The 15,896-nt window shown below is 32.9% G+C and overlaps 1 protein-coding gene across 1 annotated transcript in view; it reads right to left on the bottom strand.

Annotated features, from left to right (window-relative positions):
* LOC126858296 (dynein axonemal heavy chain 7-like) overlaps positions 1-15,896 on the bottom strand; it is a 337,651-nt gene that overhangs the window by 188,647 nt on the left and 133,108 nt on the right. The window contains exon 9 of the mRNA XM_050608501.1: positions 10,064-10,559. Coding sequence (XP_050464458.1) covers positions 10,064-10,559 — 496 coding nt within the window. The remainder of the gene's footprint in view (positions 1-10,063; positions 10,560-15,896) is intronic.

Raw genomic sequence — 15,896 nt, 5'->3', positions numbered from 1 at the left:
TCATGTTTTCTACCGCATTCACAATGCAAAGGTTTTGCGCGCAGTAACAACGGTCGCGCAGTCTCCGCGGTTTGTCGCTATAATAGTAACCGTGCAACAATTAGCTATAATACGTAGCATGAAGATTCGCTACGCTGTGTATGAGCAGGTGAGTGAGCAGGTGAGTGAGTGAGTGACTGAATGAGAGAGTGTATGAGTGTTTGTGTAAAAGAGAGAAAGAGAGCGAGAAGAAAAGTGCATGTTATTAACGTCTGTCTCTCCTTCTCTTCGTCTTCCTCTCTCTCTCTTTCTCTCTCTCTCTCTCTCTCTGTCTCTCTCTTTCTGTCTCTTTCTTTCTTTTACGCACACACTCCGCGCACAGATGCCAATTTTGAGACGTGCCACATGGCAAATCGTAGTGGAAGGGATACATACACAAGCTCAACTGTGTACATGTGATACGCAAAGCGGCTGCGTATCACATGTACACTGTTATGCTTGTGTATGTATCCCTTCCACTACGATTTGCCATGTGGCGCGTCTCAAAATTGGCATCTCTGACTCCGCCATACACATATCGTGTAGCAATTAGCTGATTGCAGCATCCGATGGCCGGCGATCCAGATCAACTTTTGCTAAAGTGACTGAAGTTATTTTAAGAAACACGTATTTCAGACAAATATATATGTATATATTCTATTGTACATTCCTAATAAGCAGAAAGTTATTAATATAACGTTATTACAATGATATTCAGTAAAATAATATTAAGTACATATGTATTTTTTTAACGTTGTAGTCGGCATCATTATGTACATACTTGATACTATTTTAAGATTTTAAATATAATAAAGAAAGGCTCCGTTATTGAAAAATAATAAACGGGATAAGCGACGTAAGGAGCCAGGTGCAGAACACAGAGCGCAAAAACAAAATATTAAATATTCAAAAACGATAAAAAATGCATACATTCCGATCCTTTTTTAGGTCATTTTCAGCGTTATTAAACTAAATTATACTACATTATTTCTGTATCTCATTTCGGACACAGACATGAACTTTTTCCTTCTTTGTCTTTCATCCATTTGGAAACTAAACAATAAGATGCACTGTTGCATCAAAAATCCAATGACTATTGTGGTGTCGAATTGAAGAGAGAGAGAATTAGATGTATTTATTAATTTTTAACTGTTGACTTTCTTTATTGATCATAATTATTGTACCGTTTTTCTTTCTATACTTGCATTGCCGTTGTCCTCGTCGTGTTATGCCGATTACTTTCATATTGTAATTTAGTTTAATAGCTAAAGATTACCCAAAAAAGGATTGAAATGTACGCATTTTTTATCGTTTTTGACTATTTAATATTTTGTTTTTGCGCTGTGTTCTGCTCCTGGCTCCTTATGCCGTTTACCCTGTTTATTATTTAAGATTTTAATAACGTTAAAGTGGAAGTGATTTAATATCACGAACAATGTTGTGCAAATATTTTTTTTATAATATGTTAAAATAACATTGAAAAAATATTTAAAATATTATTTTAAAAATGTTTCAATGATACTCAAAAATTGTATGCTTTTAATACTTGAATTTGGTAAAAATAAAAATATCTTATTTTTATTAAATTTTAATTTGAAAAAGTTATTTTTACTAAAGTCAAATAGAAAAGTTTTTTGTTTTGATATATGAATTTATCTCTTTAGTTTGGGCATGCAAAATCTAAGACAAGTCTGATAAAAAGTCATCATATTTTTGTTGAAAAAAAATATGTGTATATACATATACACTTCAAAAAAAAAAAAAAAAAAAATAGTATCAAATTTTAGAAATATGAAGTAAAGGATGTAATTGTAAAGACAAACCAAAAGATCTTAATAAGTACTATTCCAGGACGTGGTTAAAGGGCGTGTGAGAGAGTGGACGCCTGCCTGGAGTGTGAAGTAATTTTTAGCAAATATTCATTGTATAGCGAGTAAGAAAAGATGATATAAGATAAGTAGGAGAAAAGAATAGATAGGAGGGAAGAGGTATGATTGGAGGAAAGAGCAGAAATATAATAGATAGAACATTATTTAGAGATAAAGCGAGGCGACAAAGATTAGAGATTAAGCGAGAAGATCGGGCAACGGAGAAAATGTCGGTAAGGAAGAAATGTACAAGAATGGTAAATTATGTGAGGAAAGTAAGGTAAAAAGGAAGGTTACATTTACAAAAGACAAAGAGGAGAGCATTATAAAGTTAAAAAAATTAAAAGAATGGGTGCACGAGGAGATTATTGGAATAAAAGAAAGTATGAAAGAATATAGAAAAGCTATAAAAAATATAGAAGAGAAAGAAAAAGAATGGAAGGTCAGATTAAATAATATTGAAGAGGTAATAGAAAAGATGGGAAAGGAAACAGAAAATTTAAAACAGGATCATACATTTATAGAGGAAGAAAAGGAAAGATCAGTTAGTAGGGAAAATAGAAGTAGGAGAAGTAGTTTTAAAAGCTCAGGATGATTATTAATAAGTAATAGATTAAGTATTGTAATAAAGAAGTTGAAAGATAAGAAAGATGGTAATAGATAAGGAAAGGAAAGAGAGGAGAAATAATATAGAGATAAAAGGGATAGATATAAACAAGATAGTTACAGATAAAAAAGAATAAGTTTTCTAAAGATTTTCTAAAGAGTAGGTTGAAAATAAACTGTGATATAATAAGTGTTAGGATGAGTAGGTATGTGATAATAGCTAAAATAAGTAAGGAGGAAGACAAGAGAACGGTAATGAAAAACAAAAATAGGTTAAAGGGAGAAAACATTTTTATAGGAAACGATTTAACATTGGAGGATAAAAAAAGACAAGAAAAAATAAGTAAATGAGTAAAGCTAAAGAACAGAAAACAGAAGGAAGGTGTGAAGATAGAGTACGCTAAAGTTAATATAAAGGGAATATGAAAAAAGTGAAAAGAGATAGAGAGAGTATTAAATAGAGAGGATACGAGGAAGGATGAAAGGAGAGATAGAGGAAGGTGGGAAAAGTGATGGAAGGCCTAAGACACATGTTTGGGGATATAAATATGCAGTAAAAGAAATGAAAAGAAGAGGTAGAGCAAAGGGAGATTTTATAATAGATAAAGAAGATAAAAGAAGAAATTGGGGTAGGGGAGCTGATAAAATAATAAGTGTAGATGAGGAAGAGTATGTAGTTGCAGAAATAGAAAGAATGCAATATATTATATAGATTGGAATATTAAGGAAAAATAGAGAAATGGATAGAAGGAAAGGAGACCGAGCGAGTAAGAGGTAATTTTAAAGTAAATATTAGAATAGGTGAACTAGGAAGAGGCGAAGACAGAAAGCGTGAAATAGAGATGAAAAGTAAGAATAAGACGATAAGAAATGGAAGTAGGAATTTAATAGAATATACCAAAGAATAAGGATGGCATGTGTTAAGTGGAATCAGAAAGGACAGAAGGGAATTAGAAATGGAAATTCACGTATGTAGGTATGAGAAGTAACACAATAATCGATTATGTTTTTTGTAGTGAAGAAGCGTATGAGAATGTAATAGAATTTAACGTATGTGACAAAGTGGATTCGGATCACAGACCAATTTTGTTAATATTGGAAGATAAAAAAAGAGGAAGAAGAAGGAGAAAAAAAAGAGGAAAGGGAAAACAAGAAGAAGGAAGAAAAGAACTGGAAGATCTGTTGGGATGAGGAATCTATATTAAGATATAGAAAAAATCTGGAAAAGATAATTTGGGAAGCAGATAGGCAGGATACAATTGAGGCAAAATGGGACAAACTTAAACATATAGTACACGAGGCCATATAAAGAAAAGATAAAGAAAAAGATGGTAATGAAAAGAAAGGAACTAGGTCTTAAAGATTGGAATAAACAATACTCAAGAAAGAAAAGAAGAGTGCAAAAAAGTTATAAGAGATGGAGGATGAGTAAAATAAGAAAAAAGAAATATCTGCAAGAAAAGAAGGAGCTAAGAGATCTTGCAGAAAAGAAACAACGAGAAAAAAAGGAAAAAGAGGAAAATAAATTGAGAAAATAAAAGAATGCAATGGAGGTATGGAATTTTATAATAGGAAAAGAGATATAAGGAAAAGAGGAAGAACTTAGAGAAAACAAAGATGCGTATGAGGAAACAATAAGGAAGATCAATCAAAAAGTCAGAGAGAAAGAGGAGATTTGGAATGCGATAAAGAAATTAAAAAAAGGAAATCAGTTGGCGTAGACGGCATACTCATGGAGCCTTGGAAGTTTGGAGGAGGTGCAGTATGGAAAGGATTGGTGGAACTTATGAGACAGATTTGGAAGGAAAGTTACATACCTAAAGATTGGAAAATATCGATAATAATATCATTGTACAAGAGGCGAGATTCAAACATAACAAATAATTACAGAGATATATCCTTGCTCGGCCTATAAGATCTATGCGGAGATTTTGAGAAATAGATTAAAAGTGAAAAGGCTGAGTCTGTTACCGGAAAGTCAGACAGGATTTAAAAAAGGAAAAGCAACGATAGACAACATTTTCGTGTTAAATCATATAATACAGTAAAAAGAAAAAAAGGAATAAGAAAAGAGTCTAGTCTTTGTTCGTGGATCTGAAAGCAACCTTTGATACTGTGGAGAGGAACAATTATAGGAAGATACTAAAAGAAAAAGTGATAGAGACAGAATTTATCTGGAGACTGGAAAGGATATATGAAGAGACAGAGGTAATAGCAAAAGAAGAGATTTCCGAAAAGTTCAGAACAACGACAGGGATGTACGCCAAGGGTATATGATGAGTCTACTTTTGTTTAATTTGTATATTGTGGATATAGGTAAAGATTTGGAGATGCGAAACATACGTGATATACAATTATACAATTGATAAAAGATTATGGTCCTTAGAATACGCAGACGATATGGTGTTTCTGGCAAAGAATAGGGAGGCATTATTAGACATGATGCAGATAGTAAAAAGGTTCTTAAATAAAAGAAAATTGATATTATGTACAGAGAAAACAAGAGTAATTTTTAACAGAGGAAATAGGAAAAGAAAAGAAAATTGGAAATGGAAAGGGAAAGAAATTGATGAGGTTAGAGTTTTTAAATATCTAGGTCTTGTGTTTAACTATAAGGGTAATTATAAGAATCATATAAGATATATAAGGAATAAAGGTATGATAGCAGCCAACAAAATATGATTAGGAGAACGGATATGCAAGAACGATTTTAGTAGAAGGTGGGTTTTGTTTAGATATTTGATACAAAGTGTGATATCCTACTAGATAGAAATTTAGGGATGGAAGGTAAAGAAAGAATTAGAAAAAATAATATTGGACTATGTGAGATGGATCTTCAAACTAGATTCTTGCACTACAAAGTACTTAATAACAAGAGAATTAAGAATAAATAAATTAAAGCTAAAATAGAGTTTAAAAGCAATAAAGTATGAAAAATAAGAGAGTTAAACGAAAGTAGATAATTGAAAAAATGCTGGAGTGAAAAAGAAAATACAGGATTGGAAGACATATAGTAGAGAGAGAAAAGGATATTATAATAGAAATCATTGAAGGATAGAAGCTCTAGAAGATTTAAGAAGGAGAGGAGATGATTTGAAAAAGAAATTAAGTGAGAGAGAATGGGATGCGCAAAGGTAAGCAAAAGAAGGTAAAATAAAGGAAGCCAGGTACAATAAAAAGTAGAAGGAATTGGAAACAGAGATACAAGGACCAAGATATTTGAGAAAAAGTAGCGTAGATATAGGTAATATAGGAGATATGATAAGAGCATTGTTAAAGATAAGATGCGAAAATATGGAGGAAAGGAATAAATATTGATTGGAGGAAAAAGCGACGTTATGTGCATTCTGCGGTAAGTGAAGATTGATAACTCATTATATAAAGGAATATGAAACTACTACAGATTGGTTTAAAGAATTAGGTACAAATCGTAGCGAGGTAGTAAGTAGGGTTTGGAGTGATGAAATAGATGACATTAAAGATATTGGGAAAGTACGGAGAGAAAAATAATTTATTTTTAAGAATAGGAAAGGAATGTAGAGGTAAACTAATCTTTACTAATCATAGAAGTAGGAATTATGAATGCGTGAGTGCGTGAATATTTAAAGAATTTTATATGTAAACCAAGTTCATTCCAAACAGCTGAAGTTATAAATAAATTATTATTAATAAGTAGTACTCTAAAAATTATGCAGAATTATAATGTATTTTCTGTTATTATATTAGATAGAATTCATTTCGAGTATATATTTTATGATATATTTACACGGGGAGAGAAAGTTACTTTATAAAAGTAATTCATTACCGTTACCCCGTTTCTCCTTCTAAAATATAATTTGTTACCATTATTTGTTACCATTATATACTCATTATTAATTTTAAAAAATAACTTATTACCGTTATTGTTATTCAAAATATAATGAGGCGTTACAATTTCGGTTATTTTTTAAAATGTTAATACAAAATCAAATTAAATACTCAAAATTCACATTATTAAATATTACTTTATATTAAAATATAACAAAAGCAATATTATTTTGATAGTGATATTGTTATTAATATAAAATGTATAATAATTTTAATAATTAATAATAAAAATAAAATATAATAAATATAAATAAAAAAGGAAAAAAATATCTACCAATCATTGACAGATAAAATTTAAAGTTTACTGTCTATAATTTTAATTTCATGCCTATTTGTTTGCCTCGCTGATCTCTTTTGTTTTCATATGTGTTTGTTCCCACGCCCGCTTGATAGTGAGAGTTTGACTGCGGAGTGTTATTGTCACGCGGTTCGTATATGACTCTGTTGGCGATTGGCGTAAGCCCTCCACAGGTGAGTTTGGCAAATCAAGATAAGTACAATATTTTACTCTCATTATCCCACCGTCGTTTAAATTTCCAGGCATTTATCTGATGTATATTTCTTCCCACAAGTTCTTAGGAAAACTTGCGGTGGATAATGATTAACTATAAATGACTAACTATACCTTCTCGAGGGCTCGTAAACAACTTTTGATCATTTTTTGAATTTTAACTACTGACTAACATTAATTATAACTAATTCTTTGACCATATTTATTATAATTTTATCACTGAAGAGAGTTTAGATGAGGACAGAAACGTTTGAATTTTTGACAACTTTGAATTTTACAACTTTGTTATATTATTATTTGCTATATTATTTATTATATTTATTTTATATTTATCTTATTACATTGTTTTGATTGGCGTTTGTTTATACATTTGCGATCTAAGATATTTATAATCATATTGTAATCATTAAAATTTGCGCCTTATTTGCGCATTATTTTATGTTTCTAAGTTATTTATATTTATTTTAAGCGTACTTTTTAAACTGATTTATATACTTGTTTAAAAAAGTTATTTATATTTATTTTAAGCGTACTTTTTAAACTGATTTATATACTTGTTTAAAAAAGAAAAAATTTCTTATTGTTTCTTCCAAAGTTTAAATAAAAAAATTATCTTTAAAAAAACAAGGTAAAAAAAAGCCCCAAGTACATGCGCTATGTGAAAAAATATTATATTTAAATAAAAACATTTTTAATAAAAATATTTTTATATGAAATAATCATTTAAATTTCCTGCAAAAATAATAAAATTAAAAAATTGTGCCAGAAGAATAAAAATTTATGCTATGAAATTCCTTATATTTAAATAAATATATATTTTATAAACATTATATTTATAAAAACAATTTAATCAAATACTTTTATAAAATAGTTATTTAAATTTCCTACAAAAATAATAATATTGAAAAATTGTGCTAACTGAGTGAAAATTTATGTAGTAAAATATTTTTATTATATTATTTCCAATATTAAGAAAAATTATACTTAATAAACTGCATTATAGTTAAAATAATAGTAACTAAAGTATAGTTAAAATCAAGTTATTTTATAACTAACAATATACACATAATATACATTATACACAATATACACACATATACATCTAAGACTTTGGGATATAATTTATTGAAAGAAAATTTTTCGCAAACTCTAAATCGCGTAAGACAAACTTACATCAAAGCAAGGTATAAAAACTTGACGTGCCCGGGTCGCATTAAAACATATTGTCTATAATTTATTTTTCTAAAACAGTGCTTGGGATTAGTTGCCCTTTTCGAGCATATCTGAAGCGAAGCCTATAATTCCCCCACTACCGTCCGAGGTTCTGCGGCAGAGCCGCCGATCGCGCGTGTAACGCTATGCCTCAGGAGTGTCCGATCTAAAAAAATATGCTGAGATTGTATTTTCCGTCAAATCGTTGTCAAAATTTACTTTGCCTATATTATTATTTTTGAAATATATTATTATAACATATATAATATATGAATAATAGACAAATTATCCGACAAAGCAAATTTTAATGACGATTTGATGGAAGATACGATTCTAGCATACTTTTTTAGATCGTGATTTTTTTAGGGGCGCTCCTGAGGCACAGCGTTCCACGCACGATCGGCGGCTCGGCCGTCAAGTTTCGAACGGTAGTGGAGGGATCGTAGGCGTCGCTTCAGATATCGACCTGAAAAGGGCAATTAACTCCGAGCATTGGTCTAAAACATCAAAACATTAAATATTTATATATTATATTAAATTTTATTTAGTTTTATACAAATAGCATAATACAAATCCACTAAAATTTTGATTATATATATATATATATATATATATATATATATATATATATACATATATATACGCTCCCACAGAAAAGTCGTTTACCATTTTGTCCTATAACACTAGAGGAGTTATTATTGAGTAAAGTCTCGTCAATCATCACCGCACGTTTGGTAATGTGTATGATCGTTCAGTTGTTACAGCGCGACTCATCGACGTGACCGACTAAAGATGATTGACCAGACTTTACTTATTAATAATAATTCTTTTATTGCGTATAAGAAAAAATGATAAAGCACTTTTTGGTTCAGTTTACTGTGCTCTACTCAATCACAAGCGCTGACACAATCTTTATAAAACACCCTGTATAGTACAACATATATTTTATAAAATATTTTATAAAATTTCTGTAAAATTTTTTTAATTAATTATTTATAGGAAATTATACACAAAGACACAAGTTTTTAACTTTAATGTATAATAACGTGTTATAACGTTGAGCATGCGATAATCTCTTCTTACGCATATGTACAAACGCGCGATGAACTGAGACTGAGTGTGCCTACTGATATGATTGCATGCGTCTGTTGCATGCGTGTATGTGTACAGCCGACTTACCGCCCGATATATACTTGCATACTTGCTACAGATTTTGCGTAATGATAAAAATGAAAACAAATGCGCATCTTTATAAATGTTTATCTTTATAAATGAATCATTTTGTAACCCAACAAAAACATTGTTTTTATAAATAATTGTTGTGAAATTAATTTTATACATAATAACATTATTTATATTTAACGAAAAAATTATATAAAATTAATTATTTATATTTATATTAATATGAATTATTCTGTACAATTAATAATAATTGTAGTATCTTTGTATATTATACATTATTTGTTATATACAAGGTGTTCCTTAAAATTTCGAAATTTAAATTTTGCAATGGAATAATTCTGGAAATATTAAATAATGAAAAAATGTTTCAATTTTTTTAAGCAGTATTTTCTAAAATGTAATAGCTTTTACTTTACAACAATTTATATGATCACTTGTGCGTCTAATAACTGATAATCGAGCATTTAAAGTTTTACTTACTCTATATACAATAATTAATTGATAAATTATCAAATTTTATATCAATCTTGTTACTAATAAAATACTAATAAGATATAAATATATATAAAAGAATTTATATGTGTATATATATATATATATATATATATATATATATATATACTTTTATTTTAAAGTTTTATTTACTCTATATACAATAATTAATTGATAAATTATCAAACTTTAATAACAATTTTGTTACTAATAAAATACTAATAAAATATTAATAACATATAAATATATATAAAATGAAAAAATAAAATATATATATATATATATATATATATATATATATAAATACCGTATTGAATTGCGCGCTCGATAATATCCATGTAATTGTAATCGATCAATTTCACGATTTCGAGCTCATTCGTTTTTTCCATATTGCGGATCCATTTATTGGTTTGACCTTGCGGATCAATAAACAGACTCCATCTATTCGAATTATCCATTATAATGGCATTTTCAGTGGAGAAGGCGTCTCGCGGCAAACCAAATATATTCCAAGAATTAATTTTGATTTCCGAGCCCAATATTTCAACAAAGTTGTATTCTTGCGAACAAGGTATATTCGAATTCATTACATGCATCCGCCATTTTTCTAAACACTCGATGCGATAGATGGCTGTGAAAGGTCCAAGATATGCAATCATACCGCAAGATATTAGAATATCACCAGGCAGTGCTTCATACGATATTTGCAGTTTTTCAGCGATTGCAGTCCAACGATCCTTTTCTCCACCTAATCCGCTGATCAACTTTTCCGCACGGATCAGTTTATTTCTACAAGTCGTCACCTGTTGCAAATTATCGTTAATATACGAGGTCTTACAATAAAGTAATGAGACTGATATTTTTTTTTTATATTAGCCACCCTGTTGTTTGTTATTTATAATCATATTTGACTTTAGTCTTTTCCATATTCCAACTTCAATTGACATAATTATGCATTCTGTCAATCTGAAGTAGCTGCTTAGTAGATGTTAAAACGGATTTGTGTTTTTTTGTAACGAAAATAAGATTGGATAATATCACACAGCGGTACACCATTCCGGAAAATTATGCAATCATTTTAATTGTTAATCTTTGATCGGATTATAAATTTTTACTTTAGCTGAATATCATTTATTCGTCTTATTGATGGACGTATTGCGCTATTGGTATTTAATAACAGTTTCTCCTTCAAAAAACCAATTTTTTATGCCAATAAAAGGTGAGCTCATTTCGAAAAGCTTGTTAAAGCTTTGCATATTAACATAGCATTATCGCCGAATTTCAGATAAAAAAGATGACCGCTATGTAATATTATATCATTTTTTTTATTACAAGAAACACAAACCCATCTTAATATCTCAAATTATTTTAGACTGACAGAATGCAAGAGTATGCTAATTGGAGCTGGAACAAGGGAAGAATAAAAGTCAAACATATGAGAACATATTAGAAGTAAAAATGAGTCTACTAATATAAGAGGGAAAAAGTCAATCTCATTATTTTAGTGTCAAATCTTGTATGTGGGTCCGTTTCACATATTGAGCAGATAGATAGTATTCAATATGCTGTGCGCATTAATATCTGTCCATTTCGTTAATGCTCATGATGCGCTTGGAAACAGAACAGCTAACATTGGACACCGCACGATTGGACACGGCTGAAATGGTTCTCTATGTAAACTATGTACATTATGCGTGAAACGCACCCAAAAATACAAAAAAAAACAAAAAATATACTGTCTATATTTGTAGAACAATAAAAAAGTTAATAATTTTACATATAATAAAATAACTAAAATCAAGAAAGTAAAAAAAGAATTTTTAGATGAAGTTTTGTTTTTAAAAAATATTTTTCTTTTCCATCAAAAAGTTAATGTTATTTGTTATATCATTTTAAATTTGAATAATATATAATATAAATTATATAGCACTATCCAAATATAGCAAACAATAAATACAAAAATATAGGATAAGCATAACAAATACAAATACTTGAAAATGTAAAAAAAAAACTTATTTTAAAAATAATAAAATGTTTCATGTTGTCAAAGAAATTAGTTAACTAAATATATTTTTATTTTATCAAATATTCTTAAAATTAAATATAAAAATTATCTTTGTATCTTCGTATGCATTTTTGAAAATTATATATTACACACACACACATGTAACGCTCACGCCATACACGCCATGCGCACGCGCACGCACATGCACACACATACAAGGAGTCCCAAATGGAAACGGTTGAATATTTCGTAAACAATGTATTTTAGAAAATAATATTTCAGATAAAAATTGTAAGACGTAAAGAAACGCATTTAATAACGGTATTAATTTGACCATGGATGTCAATAAAGAATGAGGGTTTTTATTTAAAATTTTAATTTTGATCTTGACCTGATTTTGGCAATGCCACCTATGGTCAAATTAATACTATTGTTACACGTCCGCCTTCTGTTTATCCGTCCCTGCGTGTCGCCTGTGATGGTGTACTGTACCGTCTTCAGGAGAGGATTCCCTAACTCGTCGCTGGGAGATATTATTATAACAACAGTTGACATTTTGATGTTTTCAGCCGCCATCTCGCGGCGGATTTGATTCCGTGCGGACGTTTTCGCTATTGATCCTGCTTTTCTTTAAACGAGATTATCACTTTCGCGTTGTTGTTCTGTATTTTGTGTTGGATTAAAGTTTGTTTCCTATAAACAGTGTTATTGACTTCCGTTTCCGGTGTCAAGTAGTGTGCCTCGAGGTGGTTGACGTGTGTGCTTTGCAGGTTGTAGAGAGATAAAGTTAAGAGTGGAAGAGGAGTGAGTGTGTGGTGTGGAAGCGTGAGTGTGAGAGAGTGTGGAGAGGTGAAGGGTGAAAGTGGAAGCAAGGCGTAATGGCGAATATAAGGTTATAAAGGGAGGCGTGGGGCAGTGACAGTTAGGCCATAGAGTATAGGCAGTAAAGAGCGTAGAGCAGGTTAGTGGATAGTGTCGAGAATCTGCATAGAGGGGGCGAGAAAACAAGATGGCGCAGTTCGCCATGAAAGAAGGAAAGGAAAGGAGAGGTAGCTACGGAAATGTGGAGGAGCTATCGAAAAAAAGAAGAGAGGACCCTAAGTTGGTGAAAGGAGAGGAGGATGTGATAAGACATAGGAAAAAATCGGGAGTAATAAAAGATGCGGAGTTAGGATGGATAGAAGGAGAAGGGAAGTTACGGCATTTGATGAAAAGCTGAAAATTAGAAGTCGAGGAATTAACGAATGAAGGAGAAGATGGAAGAGGAGAATGGAAGGAAAGGAGGAGATGGAGGAGGAGGAAGAGGAGGATAGGAGATGAAGAAGAGAGGAAAGAGATGGAAGGAAGAAAGAGAAGAGCTGGAAGAGGGAAGGAAGGATAGAAATGGAATGGGAGGGAGAAGGAGTAGGGTGAGGGGAGTAAATGAAGGATAGGAATAAGATAAAAGAGTTGAAAAGTAGAATGGAAAGGAGAGAAAGGGAGGAGAGAAGGAGAAATCGATTAGAAGGATGAAGGTAATGAAGGAGGAGAAGGGTGGAGAGGAATGGAAGGAATGGAAGATGGAAGATGGAAGAAGGATAGGGATGAAGAAGGAAGGATGGAATAGGAAAGAAATGGAAAGATAGGAAGGAAAGAATGGAGGATGGACATGGAAGGAAAGGAGAATGGAGATGGAGGAAGTGGAGGAGAGGAAGAAAGGATAGGGAATGGAAATAGAATAGATGAGAAATGGTGGATGAGGAGGAAGAAGGATGGAATGAGAATGGAAAGGAAGAAGGAGGAAGAGATGGAATGAGAAAGGATGGAGGATAGAATGAAGGAAGAGATGATTGGAAGGAAGTGGAAGAGTGGATGGTGGTGGATGAGTGAAACTGGATTGGATGGAAAGGATGGGATAGTCGAGAGGAACAATGGAAAGGATGGAAGATGGAATGAATGGAGGGAAGAATGGAAGGGAATGGAATGGAATGGAAGGAAGGAATGGAAGGAAGGTGAAGGAGATGAATGGAAGGAATGGAAGTGGAAGGAAGGTGAAATGGAGTGGAATGGAGGGGATATGGAGGAAGGAAATGGAATGGAATGGAGGGAGAAAGGAAGAAATAGTGAAGGAAGAGTAGGGAAGGGAAGAAAAGGAATGGAAGAGGAGGGATTGAGAAGAAGGTCGAAGGACAGAAGAATTAACAAGGAGGGAAGGATGGAGATGGATAGGAAAAGTGGATGGACAATGAATGGATGAATGAAGGGAGATGTGAGGGGAATGGAAGCGGAATGGAATGGAATAGACTATGGAGGACGAAGATGTGGATGGTGGATGGAGATGGATCATCCAATCAGATTTGGATAAGAGGAAAGAAAGAAAGGAGGAGACGAAATGGATGGAAGAGGGAAGGAGGAAGGAAATGGATGGAAGGGAAATGGAAGGATAGAGAGGTGGATGATGGATGGATGAAAGAAGGAAGAGAGGATGGATGAAGGAGGGAAGGAAGAAGAGAATGGAGGAGGAAGAGAAGGAGGAAGGAAAGAAGAGAAGGGAATGGAATAGAGAGAAGGAATGGAGAGATGGAAAGATAGGAAAGAAGGAAGAGGTGGAAGGAATGAAGGATGGAAGGAATGGAGAAGTGAATGGAGTGGATGGATAGGAATGGATGGGGAGTGGATGGTAGTGGACAGAGTGGAATGAGAATGGATGGAGGAGAGAAGTGGAATGAGATAAGGTAAAGGATGGAAGACAGAAAAATAAATGGTAGGGATGGATGGAATTCCAGCGGAGATTTGGAAGTACGGAAGGGAGAACTTGGAGGAATGGGTGTGGAGAATATGTAATAAGGTTTGGAAGGGCGAGGGATGAATAGGTGAGTGGAGTGAGGGGGTGATTGTGCCGATATTACAGAAGGGAGAGGGGGTGAGAGTAGAAGAGTATAGGAGGGTGTCGCTGACAACGACGCTTTATAAGGTGTATGCTTCGGTGCTGGCAAGTAGATTAAGCGATGAGGTGGACCAATCCCTATGATTGTTGCCGCAGAATTAAACGGAATTCAGGAAGGGGTTAGGGACAATGGACAACATATTTGTACTAAATTATGTAGTGAACAAGTAGTTGGGTAAGAAGAAAGGAAAATTAGTGGCATTTTTTATAGATCTGAAAGCAGCGTTTGATTCGGTAGATAGGAGGAAATTGAAAACGATGAGAGAGAGGGGGTGAGGGAAAGGCTGGTTAGAAGGAGTGAGAATGTCTTGATGAAGACTAGAAACAGGGTGAGGAGGGGGGAGGATTTGGGAGCAGGATTTTGAACGAGAAGGGGAGTAAGGCAGAGGTGTCCATTGAGTCCTCATTTATTTAATTTGGTGGCGGCGGATATCGAGGAGGTAATGAGTAGAGGAGGATGGGGAGGAGTTAAATTAGGGAAGATGAGGATTTACATCTTGGCATACGCGGATGATGTGGTTTTGATTGAATGAGGAGTATGATCGAAAGGTTAGAGGGATATCTGGAAAAGAAAGGGTTGGAATTAAATGTGGGGAAGTCGAAAATCTTAAGGTTCAGGAAAGGATGAAGAAGAGAAAGGAATATAGGTTGGAGATGGAAAGGAAAGGTGATAGAGGAGATAAAAGAATTTGTTAATTTGGGTTACGTAATGCAGAAGAATGGAGGACAGAAAGCACAGGTAAGGGATAGGGTAATGAAGGGTGCTGCTGTAATGGGTCAGATTTGGGGAATTGGCAAAAGGAAATTTAGGAATAATTTGGGGAAGAAGATTATGACTCTTCGATAAACTGGTGTGAACGATGGTGAGGTATGGGATGGAAATTTGGGGCTGGAGAGAGAGGAAGGAGCTGGAGAGGTTACAGGAAAGATATCTAAGATGGGTGTTAGGATTGGAATGGGGAACGCCAGGCTATATGGTAAGGGAGGAATTACAGAGGGAGAAATTAAGAGATAGGGCCGGGAAAAGGGCATGGGGAAAGGTTGGAGGAAGGTAGGGATGAAGGAGGAGATGGAGAGAAGAAGGAATGAAGGGAAGAAGAAAGGTGTGGATTGAAATAGAGGTATGAGTGTGATGGAAGTAGAGGCGAAAAGATCGGAAAGAGTGCTTGACTTCGGTTATTTTGTAAAAAAGGACATAGAGATGGGTGA

The sequence above is a fragment of the Cataglyphis hispanica genome, chromosome 24 (assembly GCF_021464435.1).
Source record: "Cataglyphis hispanica isolate Lineage 1 chromosome 24, ULB_Chis1_1.0, whole genome shotgun sequence".
NCBI lineage: Eukaryota > Metazoa > Arthropoda > Insecta > Hymenoptera > Formicidae > Cataglyphis > Cataglyphis hispanica.
Note: the sequence above shows the minus strand (reverse complement) of the source record. Positions and strands in the feature narration are given on the sequence as shown.